The sequence below is a fragment of the Pagrus major genome, chromosome 13, assembly GCF_040436345.1.
Source record: "Pagrus major chromosome 13, Pma_NU_1.0".
Taxonomy (NCBI): Eukaryota; Metazoa; Chordata; class Actinopteri; order Spariformes; family Sparidae; genus Pagrus; species Pagrus major.
In genome coordinates, this window is record NC_133227.1 from 12,739,680 (window position 1) to 12,766,918 (window position 27,239).

Below are 27,239 nucleotides of genomic sequence, written 5' to 3' on the forward strand. Positions count from 1 at the left end.
TTTCTTTCTTTCTTTCTTTCTTTCTGACTCACACTATCAAAAGCAAGAACAACAGCAGCAGCAAAGTATGCCTATTGTAAATATGGTGTTTGTTGGAATGAGACATATTAATGTAGATTTACTAGGATTCTTTATATTTGCTCAACTCCAACAAGTTTCTGTAGAGATCTGAGATGGAGGTCAACCAGCTGAATACAGCAGATAGGCTACGTACAGGGTGCATAATAGGCCTTTTTCACATTGGCCATTTTACATGTTACATTAGGAAAAGCACAAGTGTAAATATAATAACAAAATGAATTATGACTGAACTCCAGCTTCTCCTCCTGCTTCAGTTTCATGGCCTTGCTATCACGCATGTTGGCTCACTGTGATGTTTTACTGGGACACTTGATTACAACAGAGCTGTCGTTAATGTCATTAGTAACACCTGTGCCTTTCCTACTCTGACAAGTCAGAATGTGTGCTGTAAACGAGACCACTTTGAGACGGCTCTGTACTATAAGAGGTTAAGTGTCTGGCTATAGAGCGCTCCACCCAGTCGTAATCAGATTATATCCCTGTACTTCCCTACAAGATCTGTCTTCAATCCCTTTTCTCGCCAGTAGGTGGCAGCAAGAAAAAGGGAATCCCTTTTCCAGGTATGAGAGCCATTTTTCATTCATCCTAATATCTGCTTGTGTAGCTGCACTTTATTGAAGCACTTTAGTCTAATTCAAGGGCCTGACAAAATGCCAATACATCATTCAAATTGGATGCGTTTGCTAGAAAGTCAAAGCAGCTTTCTACTCTGAGTAATTCAGAACTTCATCTGAATGCAGATTTGTACTTCAATCAATGAAAGTAATTATACATTATACATTAAATGCAGCAATACAGAACAATATAATAAAAGTATCACATTACAGACTAGCGTGTGACGTGCATGTCCTTAAGGAGGTTAAGGTAACCCTCAGCAGACAGCAGAGGAGCGTTGGTGCCTGAAGCTGGGTAATGTAACTGATCCGACAGAGCTGCAACAGACTTACTTGTCTTACGTTAAGATATTTTAATGGCCACACTGTGTTGACAATATATTGAAAGTAGTCTCCACACTTCGTAGTGATGTTTGAGGTATCTTTAGAGAAAGCAGTGTAGGAGCTCCCCGTGCTCCCCGATCAAGCTCTCCATTCTGATTTTTGTCCCCTTGTGAGAAGTGTCAAATTGCATCTTACAGACTAGCTTTAGGGTCTGATTTCACTCAGGTTGGATCTTGTTTTCAGCTTCAAGAGATTTGCCAAAACATTAATGTGAGAGTCTTTGTAGCCAGAATTTTTGGAAGAGAGAAAAGGAGGTCAAATTCGACATAAATATTAACAGTGAACGGTAAGCAGTGATTTCTCATTGCTTATAAAATCTGAAATAACCTGCCAATTTTCGAGCACAATACAATGTGAAGGGGATGATAATCGAGTAAAAGAACGTGTCTCTTTTGTTTAAGTGTAGAAACCCGGGGGGTTCACATTTTGTTTTTTAAAAAGTGCTGCATGGTCATTTAGATACTTTTCAACTATCTTGAAAGTGTACGTTGAAAACATTTTAAATGCCATAATCTCAGAGGCACTATAAAAACTCTAAAAAAGTTTATTTTCATCTCAGTGCGTTTCAAATGAATCCCAACTGCATTTCTTAATATGAGAAACATTTGTATCTCTTTCCATTTAGTAAAAACACGATACAAATGTGTTTTTGTGAACATTATTGAAGATCACCTCCAGACATGATTTTAAAAAGAGCATGTAAAACATGTATAATATAAAACATATAAAATACTTTGAATTATAATTTGTGACTGATGTGGTTTTTCTATAAAAAAAAAATGTAAGCACATCAGCAGTTACATTCTCTGACAGTGTAACTGCTGAACACAAGATGTCCCCTACTTTATTGGAAAGTCTGTTGTCAGTGTATGTGCTCTGGAGATTGGGGAGTAACTAGTTACATGTACATGTAATTACATTACAAATAACAAATGTAATTGTAAATCTGTCACAGTTACTTATCATAATGTTGGTGATTACGACGAATATATTATTTTCGGTAAAAAGCTTAGATAAAGTTTAGATAATATTATTGCCAATATCAGATCCATTACTTTGCATCTTTTCGTTGTGTAGGATGGCTTACAATTAGCTGTATACGGCTGGACATTGGGAGCAATGCACATTGCTTGCATTGCCTTGATTGGTTGATTTGATTAATATTTATATATGCTCAAGATGTAACGCAGCCTAATATTTTGTAGGTGCCCGTCCAATTTTGCTACAAGTCAGTGTTATGAAGCTTTATGTTATGTACATGACGAACCAACATTACGTACGTAACTGAAGTTACGTACGTAATGTAGGTAGGTTCATAACAAAAGTTACATAAGTCGTTATTTTAACCAAATCCACGATGTTTTCCTAAACCTAACCAAGTAGTTATGTTGGCTAAACCAAGCCAAACTGTGACAGTATGACAAAGGTCCAGTTCGCCTGCAAGTCATGTTGACTTCGGAGTCGCTGGCAATCGACCCATTCTGTCATTTATTCATGAGGATGTGTTGGTTGGAATAGTAATCAAATAGTAGTCAAATGTAATTAGTTCAATTACTTTGATGAAGTCATTAAAATACATTACATATTTATTATCTATTACATTTTTCAACAGAGTAACTAGTAAATCAGTAAACTATTATATTTCAACTGCATATTGGACCACATTTCCAAACTTGTGATGTCACAAAATCATGCTCCACCGTGACTGAGATTTAAATATCTTATTGATAACATTTTTATGTCGACAAATCATTAAAAAAAACAAAAAAACATCTACAGAGCTTGTAGAAAGGTGCAGAATAACGGTATCTATTTTCCTTAAAAACATTAATATGATTGTGAATCAATCATTTAAAAATGTTTGTAGGGTCCAAAATGTGTTAATGTCTGTGTAAGGGCCCTAGCACTAGCTAGTGTTAGCAGTGTAAACATTTGGTAACTAGTATTAGCAGCATTAGCTAGTGTTAGCAACTTTCGCTAGTGCAGACGCCATTTGAAGGGGCTGATTTGAAAACAGTGGTGTTGCAGTGGAAGTGGGGAGATGGAATGCCACATTCAGATGTTGAATGTTAACACCTTTAAGGTGAGCAGCGTCTCCCCTTCAGCAGATCAATGTGAAAACGACCATCTGGTGTCACTGCACATACTTTACATCCTTCAAATATCCAGGTAAAGTAACAATAAGCAAAATACATTTTTAAAGGAGAGGGTTAATTTGTTAATTTGAAAGTTAATTTGGTGCATAAGGGACACATTTCTATCAAATAACAGTAGATGACTTGCTGTGACAGCGCAACAATGAAACAACATGTCATGAGTAATACTCACGAGTCAACTGTAGGATTTTTAAAGTGATGTGAGGGAAACAGTCCTCTATTTAGGCCAGCAAACAGTGGTTGTTGTCTGAATCTAAGGACATGACAGGGTTACTCATAATAGTGATGGAGGGAACAGGAGAGCCTTTTGTAAGTGTGTGTTAAATAAAAGTAATCTTCAGCAATCCCTTCCCGCTGCTTCCCTTCAGTACAGCTGATGTGAGAGCAGTCGGCAGGGTGTCCCAGCTGCAGCACGACGTAAGTATTGATGAGATTTTTCTCAAAGAGACGGGGTCTTCAAACAGTTGAACCATATTTAATCTACGCTATATTTAAGTAAAAGTGACAATGATTACAGATGAAGCTCCAACTGGGTCCTAAGTCTCAGAGGCAGAAGGTCAATCTTTACCACAGCTTCTTTTATTGTGGGGGGTTTGCCGGAAATCTCTCTCTCAGTAGGGGCCCCCTGCAGGCCGGCGTTACTGTGAGCACTGCCTCGATTCCATCTGATAGTTTGTTTTATTTTGATTGCCCGGTGATCAAATCCAGCTGCACTGGGTAACAAAATATGTTTTCTGTTTGTGTTCACTGTTTTGTTTAGCTTTGTTTATGTTTACAAAAGCACAGACTAGACACTGTTAGAAAGTCGCAGAGCTCTGTTGTGGGTCTGTGTGATGACTTGAGGTCGCTATTGTGTTCATTCACAATCACTTTGCATATCAACTGACTGAGGCGTGCTCTCGTGTTACCACTTTGTAAATATGGAAGGTCATTAATTTAAAAGGCAGGGTGAAAGCTGTCAGCAGCTTGACCGGATTTTTTTCTTTTTCCTTGAATGCATGTACCTGGTGTTTACTGCAGGACAAAGACTTGTGGGGTGTTATATCATAGTCACAACAAATACCAAAATACCAATTACTTTAGAGCAGAGTGCCTTTAAGTCTTTATGATACTCACTTGCCCTGTAAATAAAATGACTTGCATTCTCTTTTAACTGTCCAGCAGCCTGTAATTGACACACATTGTCATAATAGATGAGTGAGATATCAGAATCAGAATTCCTTTATTTGTCCCGCAAATGGGGAAATTCCTTAGTCACAGCAGCCAAAGGACAGTATCACACTTAAACAATAATAAAAAGTAAAAAATAAACAATATAATAAGAGATAAGAAATAGAATTAACTCGTATATACCAGCTGAGATCCAACAGCAACATCAATGAAAAGGTGACAGCAAACTTTAGTGTAACACTGAAGGAGGTAAGTGAGTTTTTAAAGCCAAATATCTACAGCATCTGGAAAAGTAATCCCTGCGTATTATGTTTATTTTATGCAAAGTGGCACTAGTCTCACAGGATCAGTCATAATATAGGCCTGTACGTCAGGTCAGCCGTGCTGGAATTTGGTTTAGATGTGTGTCCAAACAATTAAGTGATAAACTGTTTGAAATGTCATGACGCAATGCCTCATGAAGGCTGTACTCAAAGCAGGAGAGGTGAATAATTTGTGCAAGAGAAGCTCATAGGCATAGCTATATACTATATAAATGTATATGTTTTGATATCAAATCAAATACATTTATGTGAAAGGTGATTTTAAAGATAAATGCTTAAATTTTTGCGGTGATTTCTGATCAAATGATCATTTCTGCAAGAAAAAAAAAGGATTTTAAAAAACCCAAAACAATAACATTTACTTTCTTACCTGAATGATAAAAAATATTCATGATCCAAATTAAAATTACTCACCATAAGTCAACATTTTGACATAAACTTTAACCAAGGGTAGTTTTTATTTTTATCGTCATTAATATTCTTTCCATTTTGTCTTTTGGGAGAACTGGTCCTCCGTATAAATGAGAATTTGGGGGAACATACAAAGAAAAGTACGGACGTAAATGTTTAATTTCCTTTAAGAGATTTAATTTCTGTCAAGACACTGATTGGATTAGGAAATAAAGCTAAGCAATGAGGTAAATTGATAATTGAGGACTTCCAGAAGGATTTTTATAATAATCCTGTTAGCGTGTGGGACTAATATAAACACCATTCTGTTAGTTCTGTCTCCTCTTGATGAAGTTGCCCTTTTTGGTACTAAATTGATGTCAGTTCTGTGGACCACAGCAATGGATGTAGAGGATTGTCCAGATGATTATCAGATATGCTGCTCAACAGTTGGCAGCAATCAAAGATTTAATATAAACGCATTTGGGGGGCTCAGGTGAGGTTGTTAAAGCAGTAAAAGTACTTTGGTGGAATATCCCAGCAGAAAAGCCAGTCCAGATGAGCTGGGAGCACAGTGTGTTTGTTGTGTAGTCTGGCATGATGTGTCTGGTTTTGTTTGCTCTTTGTGGTTGTTTGCAGCACGTTGATGGGCACACTGCATACAACCACACTGCATGTGGTAAACAGGCCTCATGCAGAGTATGTGGACAAGACTAAAATTAGCTCTGATTGCAATGCCATGAAAGCGGAGAGCTTAAGTTTGTAATAGTAATGTCATATGTTTTTGATGCCAGTATATAGACACAGAGGATAGTGTGGTGTATTGGATAGGTTTCTGTCTGTATTTTGTTGAACATCAGAGTTCTTAAAAAATGATCACAAGTTCCACAAACTGAGGTGTACAGATTTTAAACTTTGGGAAAAGAGCACTGGATTCGGATCAGTCGTCAGTATTGGGAGAGAATGTGTGCAACCATAAAATGATGTCTCCTGCTAACATAAGCATACTAGCATGCAAACATTAAACATTACATATGAAATGTTGGCATGGTAACCCCATGGTGACAAGACTACAAGATATTTCTGTGCTCACCCCCTGGACGACAAGAAATACCAGAACTTTTTATATTTCTGTCCAATAACAGATAAACAAATGAGATGACGTGTTAGTGAGCTGCAGAGGTGTTGGTGGATGCATTTTAGAGCCAGGCAGGGTAATTCCTATGTTCACAGGGACCTTTGTTCCCCAGATTTATAAGGCACATAATGGGAACATGACAAAGGGTCCTGTGTTCTAGTGTTGTCAAACATATTGGAATATTGATAGTGAATATTTGAAACTGTTTTAATACTAATTTTCCACCATTGATACTGATACTAGTTGTGCTTTCTCTTTCCCTCTTCCCTCTCACAGCGAGTCCACACACACCGCTGCAGTGTCCACATTCCCACCCCCTCCCACTCTTCTGACTATGGTCAGAAATAAATTACCTTAAATGCTTAACACACAGTGCACAAGCCTTGTTATATTTATCTTTTAACAAAAAAATCTAAAGTGTTTTCCCCATAGTATCGAACATGGTATCAAATATTGAAATTTTTCAAGGTATTGAATCACAGTTAGAAATTCCAATATCGTGACAACACTACTATGTTCCCAGGATCCTGGGCAGTTCTACATATGCACTGTCAGGGTCCTACATTCCCAAGGTGCTTTGTTCCTAAGGTTAGGGTTAGGTTTATGACCTGTACACACTAGGAGGGTTAATGTGTTTTAACAGAATACTGAACTCAGTCCTCTCATCTAACTCATCCAGTAGGCTAACTTTACATGCTAACATGCTTTAGAATGCTAACATGGATTTGACACAGCGGATTCAAATACACCTAAAGCAAACGAAGTACAGTTTAAATTGATGAAAGATTAGATATAAATGACCATAGCAGAGATCACAAACCATTTTAATTCAGATGACTCAGTGTTTGCGGTTTATTTATATGAGTTCTCTTTTACACAATATAACATTGGGCAGTGAGATATTATAAAAAATAATTATTAAAGTAGCCGAAAAATCACATCAACAATAAATGCATCCTAAAATATATCTGCAAGTCATAGCAGTGTCATAAAGCCCCAAGAGAAAGAAAAATTAAGCTTTTTGCAAAAACCAAAACCAAATTTATAAAACAAGAACAGTTTACAAAGTAAAGCCAAACAAAATGTTTGTTCTGTGTGTACAATAATTCATAATAATAGATATATGGCTCAACCTTGTCAGATATAGGTCTAGGCTGTGCAGGGAGAGGGTGGAGGGAGAAGCTGCAAGGTCACAATATGTCCATGAAACGATATGAAAGTGATATAAATCAAAGTGTGTCATAAAGGCCAAAAAAATCAGATCGATGACAAAATGTTTATTGGTCTGATGCAACCTCAAGTCAAGTATTTTCTCCACTGGTGTCCTGAAATTATGTACAAACTTTAAAGCTCCTAAGGGGAAGACTGACTTCATCTAGCGCCACCAGCAGGAGGACATTTGTGATTCTACTTATCTGAAGCTGGAAAGTTACTGTATGTATCAGGATTTCCCACAGCCTTCAATAAATCAAGCTGTTCAGTGAGTTTCCAGTACACCTACCAAATATGCATCTATTGGCAGATTTTCCGGTTCATTGTAGTGTTGCCTAATTTGCATCTACTGATGGGAAGGGCAGACCACACATTCCCAGCATTGGTATGCTTGGAAGGCAGCGTGAGACATTCCTGGGAAATGTTTCTGAGATGGCATCATGTCATGACACAGAAACCTGCGTTGACACGTAAAGCTGTGCTTAAGCTGCACTCAGCGCCTGAGGATAAAATGTGCTGTGGAGGAGAGTCCATACTGTCAGATTTTAAGCATTCCAAAGGTTGACTCAGTGACGTCTTCTGACATCAAAGGGGTGTGTTGTTTCTGACTGTGTGTGTGTTGGAGTGTTGCATACATTTCTGCAATTTTACCCTCATTTTAATCAGGCATGCTGCTGCTGTATTGTGTCTTTTAGTCTTTGTATGCCACTCACATCCCCCTGTGTATTTATGACACACCTGAATGACGCAGTTTCCTTGGCAAAGCTCCTGGGACATTAAAGGAAGGAGAAATGTAGAAGCATGATGAGCCATTATGCTGGTCTAAGGCTCCTCCTCCTCTCTGTCTTGTTATGACATGTAGCAGCATAAAGATTTTCTGTAAGAAAACATAAAGGGTATTTGTGAAAGAGCGCAGACCTAAACTGTTTGTGACAAAGAGTTAACTCACTGAGCTACTTCCCCACAAACTAACAAAATAAAACTGGATGAAGCTCAAAGACACTACAAATTGATTTTTGTTGTACAAGTACAACAAGTACGCAACCTAACTTGGATCAGACTGTTAACTCGTTGAGAACATGGCCGGCCGGAAGAGCCACAGTGCGGATGTGTGTTTCGTCACGGTGCCCTCGCATTGCCACCTGGCATCAGCCATTAGGCTGTCTGCCATGTTGGCACTGTGTGGGCAGGAACAGCAGATGCTCCTGCCTAACTATGCTCTGTTAAAATACCCACACATAATTTAGTTTAGCACAGCACAGGGAGAGGTGTTTTGTTGTGTCAAGTTCACTCTGAGAAACAGTGCATCATTAGTAATGGTTCGAATGAGTGTATTTAAATAATTGTAAATCATAGAACAAGAGAAGTCGGCCAAGAGCCTGTTAATAAGTCAGACAGCCATCACCATCGTCTTAAATCGACCTACTGATCTCATTCAAATGAGACCAATAATATCTCTCCCCTCACATGGAATGAATTATGAAGAATCTGATAAGCTTGTTTGATCTTGGCATGCTAAAGCCACAATAAAGGAAACAAAGGCTTAGGAGCTGGGACTTTGCACTAACCACAGCTATGGTGTGTGTGTGCACATGCAGACATGTGTGTCTGACAGCTAAAGATATCTACACACAAAGTCACACTATACATGTAATGTGTTTTATTTTAATTTTACTGTTTTATTCTGTTATACTTCTAGATTCTGATTATTGGATTATTTTAGCATTTTCATTGTTTTACTGTTGAGCACTTTGCAAGTCTGTTTCAAGAAGTTCTATGTGAATAATGCTATCGTTATAATCAGCATTATTTTTAGTTAAAATAACTGAAACAGAACAACTTTCTTGCCTTTCAGGACTCCTGTAAATTAAAAAGAAAGAGACCATCATAAGGGTAATCAACTACTAGCAAAGGGGATTTATAAGGATAAATCTAATGTTAAAAGAACAAAATGTAACAAAATGTAAAAATCGTCTGCATCTGATGTTTTTACCACAAAAACTTTAATTAGCTATTTAAAAAACCTTCAGATTACATCTCCTTCTCTCTCATTGACAATTCCGTAATCTTTGAATGTGCAAATGCCTTTAATTTTGAAATGGTTTAAATCGTGAACATAATGTAACACCTCTCTTTCTTCATAGGAAATCACATAATCGGTGTACGTGCGCTACAAGTTTTAGGTTTCCACATCACACTTGTTTAATATTGGCCTGTGATTGCGTCCATACTCGTGTTTTCATAAACATGACTCAGATTGGAGATGAGTGGAGTGAAAACAGCCTTCCACTGTCGAACTGCACAGTCAAGTTCAATCATGCAAATTAAGTAACAATAAGCACATTTGAGGGTGGATTTCGAATGCAAATATGTGTATAGTGTTTACATCAAATGCTCAGTATTTCACTATTTTAATGACATGCTTCTGTAATTTTGAGTTTGGAGAATAGTTTTCAATTATATTCCTCCTAAAAATGAAAGCTTACATCAGCTTGATACTACATAGTATGATACTGTATCTTCCCTCATTCTAAAACTGGTTCTGTAAATAAAACAGTGGCTAATCTTTGGTGACATGCACATAAATTGTAACTTTCCCTTGGTAAGCATCTTTCTCTGTACCATTGGGCCTGCCTGCTCACTCCACTGTGGTCTGATGTGACCCCCTGACTGCTTCTTACAAAAACAAAGGACCTTAATGTGATTTAGAACAAAAAAAAAGGAAAGAAAAAATCCACATGGTCAGCATAATTTAATGAGACAGAGTGTGAAAGGAACTAAGTGGATAACCAAATGCAGAGTGGGCTTGTGGGTGGGTGGGTGGCGGATGAAGTCAGTGATATTTCAGCATCCCTCGGCGGTTAGCCTGCTGACAGGGAGGGGAAAAAACTGGGGAGTGAGAGACAGACTGAGGGAGGTGGTGCGTGTGGGGGTGGGAGGGTCACTGTGCCAGAAACTCGACCAGCGCCACCAGATTCAACTGTAGTATATGTACAGCATATGGAGAGATCAGAGAGAGAAAGAGAGGAAGGACAAAAGCAGTGTCATTATTTGAATGTCAGTCCCCCTGCCTGTTTGGACAGGCAGGATTTGCATGTTGGGTTTTGAGCCCAGAGCCCCGGGGTAGGGTGGGGTGGGGTGAGGTGGGTGGAAATAGTCATCTTCATGGTGCTCAGGGTGTGGCTGCTCTGGGAACAGCACTGTTCTCGACAGGGGTCCTTCAGTGCAGGTCACACGTCTGACCTCAGGACACGAGATCAACGGCGTTCGCACGCACCAATGTCAGGTTCCCCTTTTCTCTTTTTCACTTTATCACCACAGAGAACTGATCTGTGATCATATCATAAAATCAATAGAAACAATAGTATGTAGTGTATAATGTTTGATATATGAATTTATCTGATTCATGTATTAATTTAAGTATTAAAATAATTAAAATTAAAATGTAAATATTTATAATAACATACATACATTTTGTATTAAAATTGTAGAATAATTTTGCGCATCAAATAATGTTTCACATTCAAAATATTAATTACTACAAGTACAAATACAGTTTTATGCTAAGAGTGTTGGATTTAAGTATAGGAACAGGATCAAAGTGTAGCTATAATTCACAACTCATAGCAAAAGCTTAACTTGGAATCTGAAATGGAGATGATGGTGCGAGCAAATCAGTAATGTGATAAATGTTTGGATGTGAAACATTAGACGGGGAAATCGGAGTTGTGATGGACTCGGTATCCTCCTTGTCCCTCTTTCTCGGCTGACATGTGAGATTCTTTGGAGGCCTGAGGGTCAACACCGGGCTAGTGTGGTCAAGACTTATCACATAATGAACAGAACACCGATCCTCTTTTCAACAGACTTTATTTATAGTGAAAGCAGATGGAAAACAAAACAGTGCGTACACATTAAAAATAACCCAGGTACAGACATGTATTAGACAAGTAATACAGGCACTTACACGTAGAAATATAAACAGAATTTCTAGACAAACATGCACACACACATTCAGACAGGCATGCCAAAAGGGGGCTCCCTTATGGAACAGGACATCCTGAAACTGCCAAGAAAAACACTCTCTAAGCCAGCGAGCCATTCCAGTGTTATCCAATGATTTTGCTTTTATGACCAGGAAAAAGTTTTACCCTTTTGCTCTTTTTTAGAAAGAAAAAGAAGACTCTAAAATAAAACTGAGGCTTTGCGGCAAAAGCATCCACTGGTCAAGCAATGATTTTCAGCTTTGTATAATTACCAATTTGTGGCCCTTAGAAAAACACCCCCTCAAGAGAGTTGTTCCAATAAAATGCAGCCTCCTACAAAAAAAGAGCGTATTGAGCAACAGAAGAAAGTACTCAGTAAACGAGAAGAGGGAAGTGTAAAAGGGAAGGGGTGAGCACTCTGTGTACCATACCTAGGAATGGGTGTCACAATGTGATGTGTTGCAATAAGGTGTGTACTGTCTGGATTCTCTGGAAATTCAGGAGGACAGAGCCAACTCACACACACGCACTCATACACATATACAGAAGTACACTATTGACATCACTACATCTGCATTTGCAAACATGCGAAAACACAGTTCCCCACATAAAACCACATAAAAACCCTCACAGACGTCAGCGTGGAGGAAATAAACAATAGACCCATGTCTCTGACGTTCTCACGAGTGGTTGGGATAAAGAGAAGTGACATCGCAGCACACACCTCTAAATGGGAACTGATGCTAACTGAGACAGTGACAATAACACAAAGAGGACAAAACAGGATGCTGGTCAGATGAGAGAGCCCGAAATGTCAGACAGCCTACAGACTGTTGTCGCCTTGCAATCTTAACAGCCAACACCAGTCTGATAAGCTATCTGACAGGCCGAGAGAGTGACGGACATGCCTGAGACGTACGCATGTACAGAGACAACAATGAAAAAAAAGAGAAAAAAAAAAAAAAATCCTAATCCGACTTACCATGATGGGAGAAAAGAGGAGATGTGAATGTTCTGACTAGAGCTGGTGCAGAGCGCAGGGTTCAGCCCGCTCAACAGTACCCCTCTGTTTTGAATCTACTCGAGTGATTCGTCTCCTGGCTCCGTGACTGGGGCAGTGCAACGAGTTCATTCGAAGGTTCAGCTGAGGTAACGGCACAGACGCTTTTCACTGTGCGCTTGAGGGTTCTTTTTTTCCCTCCCCTCCTGCTTGTGCCTGCTCTAGCGCCCACTGTGCTCAGTCCAGCGTAGCACAGCAGCGGTACAGAGAGGGAGAAGAAAATAGCACATTTCACTGGCAATTACGAAAAAAAAGAAGGTACTGCATGTATCGAGAGCCAGCTGACGTTATCCGAAGAGTGAAAAAAGACCAAAAATGAACACCTGATCATATGAAATGCAGAGATTTGCTTTAGGAGCTGCCTATGTGATGTCAAACACGAGCTTGCTGTCCTCGTCTGGAGTAAAAAAAAAAAAAAAGGATGAAAAAAAAAGCTCCGTGGACAATTAAGGACAAAGAAACAGACTTACCATGACATAGACTGTCTCTAAGTTAAAGGCAACAGCTACTATCTGCTGCACTAAGACTTAAGGCAGACCTCGAGTCTATTAGCAGAGCACAATCTGCTTTAATCCATAAAAGATAAAAGGGAGAGCAACAAATGTGGCAGCCACGCAACCTACTATCTCCGTCTAGCTCTCCGTCTCACACACAGGCACGCGCACACACAGTCGTAGATCTGATTCAATATATGGCTGCATCTGGTAAAGTAGCCCCGGGCTGACTCATGTGCTCTCTTCCTGGAAGCAGAACAATAAGGGCAGACAAAGGGACCAGCAGGGTGATTCATGGTCGATTTATCATTTCTCATCCAAAAGTACCAATATGAGCTTTACTGCACACACAGAAGAAGTGGTCATCTAAAGCACCACGAACAGCATGAAACATTCATTAACAGCTCTACTACAACTGACTTCTACAATATGTAGAAATGAGATGGCGCTGAGGTGGACACAATTATTTACAGACGTGTCTTATCTAACCAAAGCCAATACTGAACAACAACTCTACGGTAGTAATAAATACATGTATCTTATCAATAAACCAGCAAATATAGATAATAAATAAATGGGTTATTGAAGAGATTACGCTGGTTTTACAGAACACAAACCAAATAATCAAAAGTAATAATCTTAGCTTATTCAAATAAAGTGAATTCAAGAGACTCTATGGACATATGAGAACTTAAGGTTCTTCTAGTGGAACAAACAGTGCAGCTTAAGGCCTCACTGAGGAGAATTATTGCCAGCAGCTTCTTCTCACGTGCTCAGGAAAAGCACCAACATGGACACTTAACAACAGCTTACTCACACGCACCCCAGCTAGCACCTACCTTACACAGAACAACCGTGGAAATCACTACCAAATGCAAAGCCTTCAAAAGCAAGTCAATGGAAGTCCGAGTTCAACATTAACATGTTGCTACAATAACAAGAGAGAAACCAGATGGAGGCTGATATTTTGCTTCAGATAATGGTGGGGTATCAGCCAGAAATGTGGAAAAGAGATGGTGGGAGCTTTGGAAGTTGATGTAAGCTGGCCTTCACTCCGTCTTGCCCTCCGAGTACTTCTCCTGCTGCTTGCGCTTGGCGTAGCTCTGGGCCATGGAGTTGACAATGGAGCAGACAAAGAAGCATACCATGATGACCACAACCTTCTCAAAGAGCCACGACAGCCAGCTCTCCTCCTGCCAGGAACCACAGAGAGAGCAAAGAGAGAGAGAGGAGAGGAGCTCGGTCAGTAAGCTGAAGGCCACCCCCCTCACCCACCCCTTCACCCCACACCCTGCTCTCCCCTCTGCTCCTGATGCTGTAGGCTAGGTGGGGATCCAGCTCCATGTGCAGGACAGATAGAGATCAGGGGTAATAAAACACGCGGCAGCCCCCACCATCCTCCCTCCTAACGCCCCCACTGACCCCAGCCTGCAGCCTGCCTCCACCAAGTTAAATTGCCTCGCTTCTCTCCTGTAACTGCAGGAGGCTCAAGTTACAAGAAAAAAGGAACATTGTTCTAGAAATGCCTTAATCTGTCCTTGTGCAACTCATTCTATCCTTTTTTTCTTCTCCTTCCTAGTAAGTGCATAAAAAAAGAAAAATCGTTTTCAATGAATCACTTAGAGTAAGAGAGTAAAGGAGGGAGTGAAAGATAGAGATGAGGTAAAAAAGCTTTGAAAGAGAAATAGGCTACAGCTACAACTGGCTCTTTTTGTTCTAGACAGGGGGGTTTTGATGGATTGTCACTGGCGAAGGGGGGGGCCCCCGCCCCGGTCTACAGTCAGTGCTGGGTTCAGGCGGGGCACCGAGTGCAAGTGCGTGTGTGACACATAGGGGAGTGACCACACTCACACACACACTCCCAATTGGTACGATGGAGCATGAGTCAGCACGCCCCGCGCTACAGTAGTACAGTTCAATACAGCGAGTGGAGCCAGACCCCACACTGGCCCCTCTCCTCCTCCCCTCTTTCTACTCCCTCCCCTCCAGCCCGCCCAGTGCAGTGCTAAACTACTCTGTCATTCTGGCCCCAAACAAGCCTCTGTAATCTACTGTATCACTACAGGTTAGAGTCAAATCTACAACATCAACATCTCTATTCTAAACCTTAAATTAGGTTTCAAAAATATGAAACTGATTCAAAATTTTAATTGAAAGCAGGTAAAGAGGTGAAAACAGAAAAACTGAATTTTGTTCAGGAGAGAAAATGGGTCAGAGTTATAAAGGACGGCTTAGATAAAGAGAAGAAAGGGACAAAAAAAGTGGAGGGAGAAGGAGTGAAAGAGGCAAAAGTAAGGGGGCCACATTCTTTTCTTGGCGCGCACACGTGAATGAATAGAGGCTGTGAGCTGGGGGCTGAGGCCCCTGTACTTACAGTTGGGATCCCCTCTCCGGTGTGATGGTGCAGCTTGGCCTTTTGGGCCTCCAAGTACTCCCTGAAGGGCTTCTGCAGTGCCGCACCCAGCAGTGGAACCGCTCTGCCTCAACCAACAAGGAGAGAGGGAGAGAGAGAGAGTGGGGTGGGGGGTGGGGGGTGAGGAGGGAGGAAGGGAGGGAAAGAGGGAGGGAAGGAAGAAGAGAGAAAAAGGGAGAGAGAGTAGGGGGGGTGGGGTGGGGTGGGGTGGGGGGGGGGGGGGCACAAATCACGTCACATCATTGTTACTCACCAGCCCAAGGGCAGCAACAAAGGGAGGCATGCTGTCCTATGTCCTGTACAGTGTCGGTCTCCCCTGCTTCCTCTCTCCGAGAAGAGAGAAAGACGGAGAGAGCAACGAGTGCAATCCCTTCGCAGCTCATCCCCACAAACACACACACACAAACACAGGCGCACAGAAAAAAAAGGTACGGACTGTACCACAGCTATAGAAAATAGAGCTGCTCAAAAACAAACAAACCAAAAATAAACAGTAAAAAAAAATATCAACAAAAAGAAAGAAAAGATGGAAATAAAGTTGGCTGGTCCTCATACAGCAGCCGCGGCAGCAGTAGTCACTCACATTCTCCCGCTCTGCTCTCCTCTCCTCTCCTCTCTCTCTCACACACATACTCGGCTTCCTCTCCCTCTCACACACACACATCGGTGAACTCGTTCAACTCCCCTGCAGTGCCTCCTCTGCCGCTGCAGCGAGGAGAAATGAATGACTTCTCAGAACTCTCACATTTATCACAGGCGGTTCCTGTAAGAACTGGTTTCAGCCAATTAATGAGGAAGTGAGTCGTACCCGAGCTGTGTCATCACTGGCTGAGATCTGGGGGGATGGCTTCAGAGGGGAGGGCACTCCTGTAAGACGGCCCATATTAGGAAACCCTTTACAAGCATACTACTACCCCCCCACCCCTCCCCTCCCTCTCTCACACACACACACTCAAAGAAGAAAAAAAAAAGACGCGAGAGGCTGCAGAGAATGCCCTAGAATAGCGAATCAGTGGCCCATCCCTAGGCTGGAGTTAGTGATTAATCACTAAACAAATACATACTAAAGACCTTCACTTATTCTTTTTTGTGGCTCTACACAGTCAATTACATCCCCTGAACTATTGTTTCAAAACATTCCTTATGTTCCACTTATACATCTTTTGTTCACGTTGTAGAGTCCTCGTCAAAGCTCGGAGACACATCAAAGATTTTCTGGCAGGTTTGCGTGGGCACTCATGTCACATACGGTTGAGTTTATAGCTGATAACTTTCTCTGAAGGAGGCAAGTCATTTCCGTCTCTCCCCACCTCCACACACACAGAGTTACACGTACGCACACCTATGTTATGGTGAGAATAAAAACAGGTTGTGTTAAATGATTGAGTTTACAAGGAAGCCTTTCAGTAATGATTAACTTTATACCAGGTAATGGATATCTTACATGTGAATGGGCATAAAGCAGAGAGGAAGTCTAACAGATGGATCACGCTTTAGATTACACAATAGAAAATTGTTAGGACATGGTATCAAAAATCAAGTTGGGATTTTTTTTTTTTTTTTTTTTTTTTGGAGGGAAACAAAGCCTCTCCTTTTCCCATCCCCCATTTTACAAATTCCTAACATCTACAAACATAGAAATGTACCAATTTAAAAATTATATAACCTGGATGAAATGCTGAATATGAGTTTGCACAAGAAAAACACAGTAAAAATCCACTAGTTCAGCAGATAGAAGTAAACAGGCAAGAACAAAGAGCGAGAGAAAGAGTTTTCAGAAATGGCGGGCGAATCATCTCCTACACGATGAGCAATACTGAGTCATGAGCCTGGGCAAATCCACCAACAAAGAAGCCCAAAGCTAGCAGTCTAAAACACACTTTTAATGCCTCAGAGTCAGGACTGACTACTGCTCTTTCAATTAAAAATCTCGTGATTTTGTGCTTTTTGGGAATATATTTTCACTTTTTGCTGAAGGGGTTGTGAAATTGTTGGATTTAACAATTTCTGCTGTAAGTGTGTTCATAATTTATCCGTGAGTACCTGAGCTGAACTGCTTTGTATTTCTGTGAAAAAGGTTCAGAGGATTATCTTTCTTAATCTGAGATGAAATTAACTTCTTGTAACTAGATTTAAATGAGACATTTGTGTAACTTGTGCATGCATTCATTATATGTGATGAATAGTATTGTTTATATAGTACTTTAACTGCTGTAAAAGTTGACTTTAATGTTCAGTAAAAGTTTGGAAATTTAAAAGAGTATTTATAGTTCTTTCTAAGTTGGGACGAGGCAGGGGAGAGAATAACAAGGAGCTGAAATTTATAACAGCTATAAGATGTAGTTTGGCAAACATTGAGCCTGAACAATTTACTCAGCACCTACTGAACAAACTTCAATAACTGCTTTGTTCATTCCTGTGCTTTCAGAAAGAGTAACAGAAAACTCCTCACTTGTATCTTTTTTGTGAGGCTCTGAAACACTGTGGCCTTGAGAAACGGGGAAATAAATCAGTTTGGAGAGAAAACTTTAAAGCACGTTTTTCAAAAGCAGGAGGTTTTTTTAAAATTAGATTTTTACACTCCAAAAGCTCTTGACAAATTTCTGTATTAACTACAAAAAGCTCATCTCTGTTAAAAACTGTTCAAATCTCAATTTATGGCCAGTATCAACTGGTTAAAAAATACTTAAGTATTCCTGTAGAAGGACATGCATGTTGGTTCTAGTAATTTACTTCTTAATTAAAACTATGACTGGTAGAACTATTCATGACGAAAATAAAGCTCATAGATTTAATTTAATAAGCTGAAACAGCTGTCACATCAATGTGCCTAAAATTACAATACATTTTTAGTTTTTATCTTAAAAAGTTTTCTCGTTTAATGTGGCAGTAAAGGACAGAAACTGACTATGGATTTTCAGACGAATAAATGTTAAATTAGTTCAAAAGAGCAATTCTTCTATGTATTTCATATTATAATCCTCCTTTTTGTGTGTCAGTGTTCAAAAATATAAACGGGTATAGCAAATTTATAGCCAAGTATAAAAGACAAGGCGGTTAATCCAAACAGATCTATAAAATGTGACTCCTCTTCCTTTCTTCTTCTTTAGAGAAAAAATATGAGATGGTTAAAAAGAATAATAATAAGAATAATAAAAGTCTTAAAATGTAGGTGGTTTTACAACCACAGAAGCCTGAATGTGTGTGGATCCTATCAAACTTTATAACAGTTGTTCTCGAGTTAATTGAATTACTTCCAGCAGTTCTGCAAAAAGCATAAGATGCTTCATTTACGTGGGTTATAAAAATGATTCCCTGTAAACGTTTGTGGCTAATTATCAACACTATAGATGTATGTTATATACCTGCACATACTCTAAAACATAAGCAGTATGTGTGATAATTCATTTCTTAGTCATACATCAAATAGTTATTATGTTGGCTTCTAGATATATAAAGTGCAAATGATCGAAGCTCCATCAAAAGATTTACATTTAGTCACTACATAAATAATAAACTCAGAAGAAAAAGGGAAACATGAAAATATTATGAAAAGTAAATCTCTCTGAGATTTATTAGATGCAACAAGGACACGTCTGTATTTAATTTATCAGATGGAATGGACAATAGAAGCTAAGGGGATTATACATAAAACACAAAGTTGTAGCTAAGAGATCTAAAGGCAGTAATATGTTAAAAATGTTTAATATGACTGACCACACTGTAGGTGTCGTGTGAAGTGGAGCTCAGTTGAGCTCAGTTGAGTTTAGATTTTTGTTGATGCAGTTATACAACTGTATGAATATATGATGACTGCAAATAAAACAGAAAGCAGACAGAAAACTGATCTCTATGATCCATACACACTGCCTTTGTGCAAGTCTGTACCATTCAAGTCTGCAAAATTAGTGTGTTTTGAGAAGGGGATTACCACTAAATCCAATAATAAATTTAAAGTGGAGCAACACAGTTTGATCAATATTTCTGGACATGAACAGCAAGAGACACAAGAGAAACCACAGCAGCACCACTGTCATACGATGTCATTGAACCTTTTTTCATTTTTCCAAATCATTCTCAGTGCGGTCATCTGGTACAACCGTGACACATAAACATACGAACAAGAAACTGTTTGACAATTTGCATCCGTGTGTTTAGTGAAAATCAACAGAGCTGCCAGTTAGTGGACTTCTGGATCAAAATCAATCTTAGTGTAGTATTTAAACAGATTCTGTTCTGTGTTTGTAACTGGTTAGTTGCCATCACCACACACACACACACACACATAGACACACATACACACACACAAACTTAATGAAAATTAAGTATTAATATTTGATTTATTTGTACAAAAAACTAATTATTTTAAATAATTAAGACAATATAATTTGAAATATTAAAGGTAAGGAGTTATTGAAGATGCTGATATTTTGTGAGTTCTGTGACCTCTCCTGCTCTCCTTCTTCAACACAAAAAGACTCATCACCTCCGTCTTCTAAAGAATCCAGAATAGAATAGAAAAAATAACACCTGTGAACTATAGAGAGGACACCTTCACACTACACAAAGGTGTAAGACAGATAATTCTTAAGAAGAGTCACCAATTTTTCTACCAAAGAAATGCTAGCACATACAGTATACGTATGTTTTGGTGAACAATGCTTTTTGCTGGGCTGCAGGTACAAAACAGCATTCTCTGCTACAAATAAGTAACACTCAAACTACAATCAGGTAACAAAAGCTACATATCTGGTGTCCTGAGAAATGGAAATGTGCATTTTTGTACTGAAGGCTATTCTGGCCTCCACTCCTGTCATCATATCACCTTTACTTGCAATAAAACAGTACCAAACAGTGTCAGAAAAGAAACCAAGGAAAGAGGCTAACTTGATCAATATTCAGTAAAGAAATATGGTGGAGATAAGCTCTGGGAAAAAGAAGGAGATATGGAGGGAAAACCCCACATCGCTCGACTTCCTGCAGCTTGATTATTGCTGCGAAGGGTTAATTTGTAAACGCCATCTCAGCATCTCATTTTTTAATGAACTATCATTTCCTGCTGCTGTGCACGGAGTGTGGAGCGTGTTTAGGCGTCCTGTGTTCGTTTGGTGAAAACTAAATTCCACTGGCCTTGAGTCAGAGGAGACCTTTGACCTGTCTGCCCCTTCTGAAGGCTGCTGCCACCTCCAATGGCACTCCGGCACGCACACACACACACAGAAGATCACACACACAGGCACGCACTTACATGCACGTGCCCTGACTTCCGAGGCAGGGGAATGATAGAGAACAAGGGCTCACATGACAGCCAAACCCTGGCCAGGTCCAACTGGTTACAACATCATCACAACAACTGGCTTAGGCAATCACTAGTGTTACCCAATGCTCCACAGGGCCACAGTTCACACCTAACATAACAGCACCGACACCGCAAGACGCACACGCACTCTGTGGTTAGGCGGCACTCTGACCTGAGGTACTGAAACTTGGACCTCTGCACCATCTCAGTGCAAAACACCGACACTCTGACTCATTTCTTTTTATCAGCTTGATAAATTACTACTGCTCCATTTTGATTTCATTAAGTGCTGGAATAATTAAATAATGGAATTATGATATGAGGAGTGTGTAAGGAAAATTTGGACTCACGTGCAAATGTTGAAAGGTAATATCTGTGTGTGTGTGTTTGCCTGTGTGTGTGTGTCTGTTCCTCCTCCAGTTCAACGGGGCTCTTTCCCAATGACTTCACCACTAAAGCATGGAGCCCACTCCTGAACGGAGATCCCCCTTGCCCAGTGTGTTTATCACATCCCTGCTCCACAGCCATCCATGTGTCAGCCGACAGACACACACACACACACACACACACACATACACATACATATACACAAGCTCGGACACATGCAATCCTCTTGGGACCCGGCAGCGCTGCCAGGAAATCAGGGGGCACCAATTATAGCAGTCTATTATTCCTCTCACTTCCCAGACAGCCACATAAAACGGCCCTCCGACCCCTACGACCCCCCCACGGTTCAGGTCGGCATGCCCACACAGACCCTGTTGGTCTGAGTGTGGAGGTGTGTGGAGTTGCTGGGTCACCAGATAACCAGGCCTGGACCCTTCTTATGGTGAGAAAGGGTTGTTCAATGAGTCAGATGTGAATGGAGACAAATCCAGACAAGTCATACTGCTACTTGTAGAGCGGCAGCAACAGGCAGGCTGGAAATAGAAGAGGAGGAGGAGGAGGAGAAACAGAAGAAGATGTTTAGGGTAGTGTCTCTATCCATCCTGTCATGTCATGCTTGGAGGAGAGGCTACTGTATGGGATGTATAGTGACATTGTTTCCTCTTTTACCTCTTTTTAAAGGAAGACCTAATGACCCGGGGGTAACCACGCCTACTGTATTTTTACTTCAATGTACACTTTATTAATCAAAAATGGGAAACCTTGCAGCAAGTCAGAACAACCCATGAAAAGTGAAACACACACAAGGGGTTAAATGAACACATTACGACATGTTAAATAAATGTGAAGGGCAGAAACACACCAAAGAAACGAGGTCACGGGGTGGAAAATTAATGGCACGTGGAATAAATGAGAACTTGAGACTGTTTGAAGCTCGACTGTCCCATAAACGCGATGTATGTCGCTAATCCAACACAGCAGGGTAGCCAGTGAGCACAAAAGTGCATGTGTCAGATTTTTTTTAGCATACAGCACACTGTAGGACTGTATGGAGTTCTTTGTGGTTCATATACACTGTGACATGCTGCTCAGACAACCACATACATTACTATGTACCTGTCAAAAGCCACAGGATGCTGTATATCTTCCACTTCTAAACTGTATGTTCTGCCTTTGCTGCTGTATAAGTGACTGTTGCACAATAAAGACAGACAGCAAGGCCAATTAAATCTCTTTTTGTGGCAGAGTTTTTTACATGAAAAAAGCTAAGAAAAAGGTTGCCAAAAGTGATTATAGTTATCTGATTTACATTCTGATCACTTGTACATATTGGCTTGCATTTGAGTTTACATGCTGTAGACGTTGTGGTTAAAAGCCAACAAGTGAAGAAAAGGGAAAGTTCCTGATGTCTGTGCGACTGTATGCTACAATATATCTTCATGTGCTGGAACAACACTGAAGAGAAGTAGAAAATCTAGCAAAAAAACAAAAACAAAACATTATTTCCCAATAAAACATTTATATTGTGTGAATGTGATTTAAGATCCCATAGCGGTGTAATCCTAAGATTTGCAAAGTGATAAATTGTGTTCACAGTGGTGAATCTTTGAGGTTTGACAAAATAAAATAATAAGAAAATGATTTATGTGTCTGGGATGAAACAAACAAAATGCAGCCTCCTCATAATTAAGATTTATGGTTGGCCTGGTTTTCACGGATTCTCCAGGACTGGACGACACTGAGCATATTTACAGTAAGAATGATCGCAAGCAACCCTCCTCACAATCTCAGCTCCTTCTCCATAACTTGTTGCTGTTGTGAATTGGGCTGATGGGGGACAACATGTCTGTTTTGACTGAGGTGTGGTGGAGGCAGGGTGGGGAAGGAGAGAGGGGTCCGGACGGCTGCCCGGCTGGCCTCTGAGTCACAGTCTGTCTGGGATGACTCCTCTCACAGAACAGAGACACAGACACACACACTCATGACAACTGGTGAAATTACAGCACACATTACGATTTTCATGAGATTTACAAAACAATACACTTCAGTGGATGATGCTGATTAAGAGCTCGAGGTCAGGCTGTGTTCCCCCTGTTAAATGAGCTGCTCTATAAATGAATCAATAGTGTACTGTTTCCTAAAACAACATACAAGCCAGCTGCCATCCCGATGAATGAATACATTAGTAATGTCATAGCTTTGACTGTATGTTGGAATGATTTGATGTGTAGTGTGGCACAGGGTGTGAGAATGGGGAGCCAAATGAATGAATCAGGGCTGAATAAAGCAGGAAATCCTGGGACATACGCTGTGCCCGAGAGGCACATATTATGACACCAGACCTGGAAGACACATCTGACCTCTCCCTCTCTTTGTGTCTTTGTCTGTCAGACACATACACACTTCAAAGCTACAATTACATTCAGATCTTTGCATACCCCTTCTGAGTCCCTCAGTGTGCTATTAACCCCAGACACAGGCCTACAGTACACGATCTGAACAATAAGTTTTCTTGAGCGATTGAATATTTTTTCTAAATGACTGTGCTGGCTCAAAGTCAACCCTTTCTGACTGTTACTGCCTCTGTATTTCTGTCAGAGCTTGTGGGCCAAGGTAATCAGAATGGAAGTGGGGGAGATGAGAAAATGGACGCCCTGCAGGGCCTCACATTAAACTTAACGACGCTGTATAAAAAGAGAGTCAGCTGCTACCTGCCGCTCCATCTCTTGCTCACACTGTCTTGCCCTGTTTGCCTCTGATCCCGTCGTCCTGAGTGAGGCATCAGACTGTGGAGGAGAGGACTGATCAATGCCATCTTTGTCAGGATGCTTCTCAGGTGACCAGAGCAACTGGTGAGTAACAGGATCGAAAACACTCTCTTCTTTACTGGACTGGGTTCACAGGAAGGCTTTGCTCATATGGTTCAAAGAGGGGTATTTATAGGATCAGTGATGTCACAGAGGTGTAAACAGCTAAAGAAATACAGACAAGTTTGATTTTTCATCAGCTAACTATCTTCAACAAAAAGATAGGCAACAGTCTCTGTCTGCTAAGGTGAAATACATCACCACATGTAAAATAACTTTACCTTTAGCACAGACTACAGTTCACTTGTCCTGTATATTTATGACACAAAAAGATATAGATTGATCAAGAGATTCTGTGCGTAAATTTGTTGCACTTCAGACGGATGTATGTGCTGGAAATAGAGAACATAAAAAAAATGCTGCCTGCTATGGGTGACTGTCTTAAAAGACCACGCTACAGTTACCTTAAACCCAGACAACCTCACATTCAGTATGAAACCACACAAACCCAGTTTCTATATGAATGAGGGGGGTGTGCTCAAGATGGGTGAAATTCAGTGGAAACATGCAGTAGCAGACTTTTCTCCTGTTTCTGTGGGACTTTTACATGCATACAAATAACTGAACTACTGTGAAAACCCAGAAAAGGTTAATTTGCATGGTTCTCAGAAATGTCATTTCTCCAGTAACCCAACTTTCCTTCAGTTGCTTGATTGTTAGAATAAAGTGTGGTGACCTCCGGGCTAGCAGGAAATAGGAACATAAAAAAGAAAATGCAGGGATCCAATTTCTTCTCAAATATCTAATTCAATGACTTTTCAAGGACTTTTCAGACCAAATTCCCTCAAATTAAATGACTCAGCACAGCATAGCTTGAGAGTCGGATCTGTTTTAACACTGAGGGTTTCTATTATGGCAACTACCAGGCTGTACAAAAGCTCACAGACAACAATTTGTATGTGTGAACACTTCTAAACAGTGCTGCTGTGTTACAGCGATGGCAGACCTTGCCTTCTCTAACACAGCACAGCAAAAAATATTTTGTGTAAATTAAGTGATACAAACATATTAATGAGTTGAATAGCTTAAAAACTTGAAACAATGGCCCAACTGTGGGAGATACACATGCAGACAGCCTATTAAATAAAGTTTAATGGAAAAAAATATCAAAATAATTTCAATTTCTCTTCTTGCACAGAATCTTAAAATTCAAGCACTTTTAATGATCCAAGTCTATTTATGTCTTTAAAAACAACAACAACGACGACAAAAAAGTGATGATTTTCTCCCCTTCAAATTTACTACCTTTCAAGGGTTTTAAAGTACCCATGGGGACCTAGTTAATGATTTACATAGAACAATAGGCTCACAATTTTCAGGTCTATCTTAAAATAATAACCAGGAACCGTATGAACTTTGAAACAGGTTTTACTTGCTGTCCCGCTCAAAATGCTCTTTCACTATAAGTCAGTGATGGGGCACTAAATCCACAGTCTTCGTTCTGTGCAAAAATGTTTTCAGAAGTTTATTTTAGGCTAATTTAGAAAAACCACTGGGTATCTTCTGAAGTTAGTCTCTTTAGTAGAAACTCCCCTCACACACACAAAATCAAAGTACAGAAAGAGACCAGATCAAACTGTAAATTCAGAGAGTAATTAGAAAGTCTGAGCAGCAATTCAACTCTGTTAACTGATTTATGCCTACTCCACGTTAGATGTGTAAGGTATAACATGTTGCCTCTATCTTTACAGTCATTATAAAAGAATGAAAAAGCTGATTGTGATTTGGAAAGTTCCAGTAGGATCCAGTGAGCAGCTCATACAACCCCCGGCTGCCCTTCCCTGACCTGTGACTCTCCCCCCGGCCTCCCTCCGAGCAGGGCTGCCCGCCTGTGGTGCTACTCTAATGCCGATGGCCTTGTGTGGCAGGAACAGCCATCTGCAGGCCCATTGTCCTGGAAATGGACTCCCGCCTCAGAGATGGACTCACATGGAAATGCATGCATTCTTATAGAGACATGCCGGGTTCCCCCCGTGGCCCCAGCACACCGGTTTCTACTGGAAAACCTTTTCAGGTCTCGACTCTTCCTCTCTGCACCTCAATGGCGTTCTCCCCAAGAGCCTGACAATGATAGTACCTCTCTTGACACATGAGTCTGAAGGATTTGTCAAGCTCAATACAAGACACGGAGAGTGGCCAACTCAATCAAAATGATGGATTACTGATTACTGTCAGGATTACTGTCATTTAAAGAACCAGTGCAGATGAAACTGCAATGGTGTCTCTCTTGTTGTCTCATTTTCTGTCTTCTCACTTTCTGTCTTTTTCAAACTCTCACAAACACAACTAGCACCATAACCTATTGTCCCTTCCCAGATCTTTAGAGAAACTAAACCCAGTCCTATCACAGTCACCACTGACAAAGTGTAAACACACCAGATTCCTGCAGATGGTGAATCACCAGCACTTTGGCACCAAAGCCTCCAAACAGGCCTCATCACTACGGCTGCTCTCAAAATCAGAGAAGACTTCTATTTTTCCTCTTCATACATCACCACATTAAGCTGCTGAGAAAGTGTCACAAATCAGAGTTAGCGGCTCACAACTGATCAAACGAGGAGACTGGGGGTCCAGACAGCATGTCAAACACAGGAAAGCTCCCTGTTCCATTACTGCATGCAGTGGGTGATTTGGAGCTTTTCCTGCTGTATATCTCAGCCGCAGTGGCTGATGAAGCCCCAGCTGAGATAAGAGAGGGGAGGACAGGGAGGATTGGGCACAGAAAAAGATGAATCTGTTGTCCTGAAGTTATATGGAGCATAGCAGCAGGGGCTGCTTTGTTCTCTGAAGTCTTTCTAGGGTTATTGACTTGAATTTTACAAATTCAAGTGTATAAAATGCACATACTGTAGGATAACACAGGACACTGGTCATAAGTAAGTATCCAATATTTTTTAGGGTTTTTCTCAGGGTGTGAAGTGTTCAGTGAGAGGTCCAGAGAGTTAAGATGATTGGCTCATAATTGTTCTCTTTTATTTTTTAATTAAATCTACAAACTCTCAAGTCTTGTTAAAAAGATGGGAAGCCTGTGCAGGGTTCACAAGAGGTGAAAAACTGCAAAATGAACAATTTTAAATAAATAACAGCATGAAACTTTGTGACATACAACTGCTTCAGATCTTGATCAAAGCCCAGCTCAGCGTGAGTTTGCAGAATTTTCTCCCAACTTAAACAATGACTGTACACGCACGGCTGGTCTTGAAGAGGAGACATCTGTACATTAGTCACAGGACATAAGAAACCTAACAAGTCTGATCAGACACAG

The 27,239-nt window shown here is 40.4% G+C and overlaps 1 protein-coding gene across 3 annotated transcripts in view; it reads right to left on the reverse strand.

Moving 5' to 3' along the window:
- Positions 1 to 13,295: 13,295 nt before the first annotated feature.
- The window catches only part of LOC141007015 (vacuole membrane protein 1-like), a 56,694-nt gene continuing 42,750 nt past the window's right edge, over positions 13,296 to 27,239 (reverse strand). For all 3 annotated transcript variants that reach the window (XM_073479335.1, XM_073479337.1, XM_073479336.1), the window contains 2 exons: positions 15,383 to 15,485; positions 13,296 to 14,201 (listed from right to left, as the gene is read on the reverse strand). In XM_073479335.1, the coding sequence (XP_073335436.1) occupies positions 14,058 to 14,201; positions 15,383 to 15,485 (247 nt within the window). In that variant the 3' untranslated portion in view covers positions 13,296 to 14,057. The remainder of the gene's footprint in view (positions 14,202 to 15,382; positions 15,486 to 27,239) is intronic.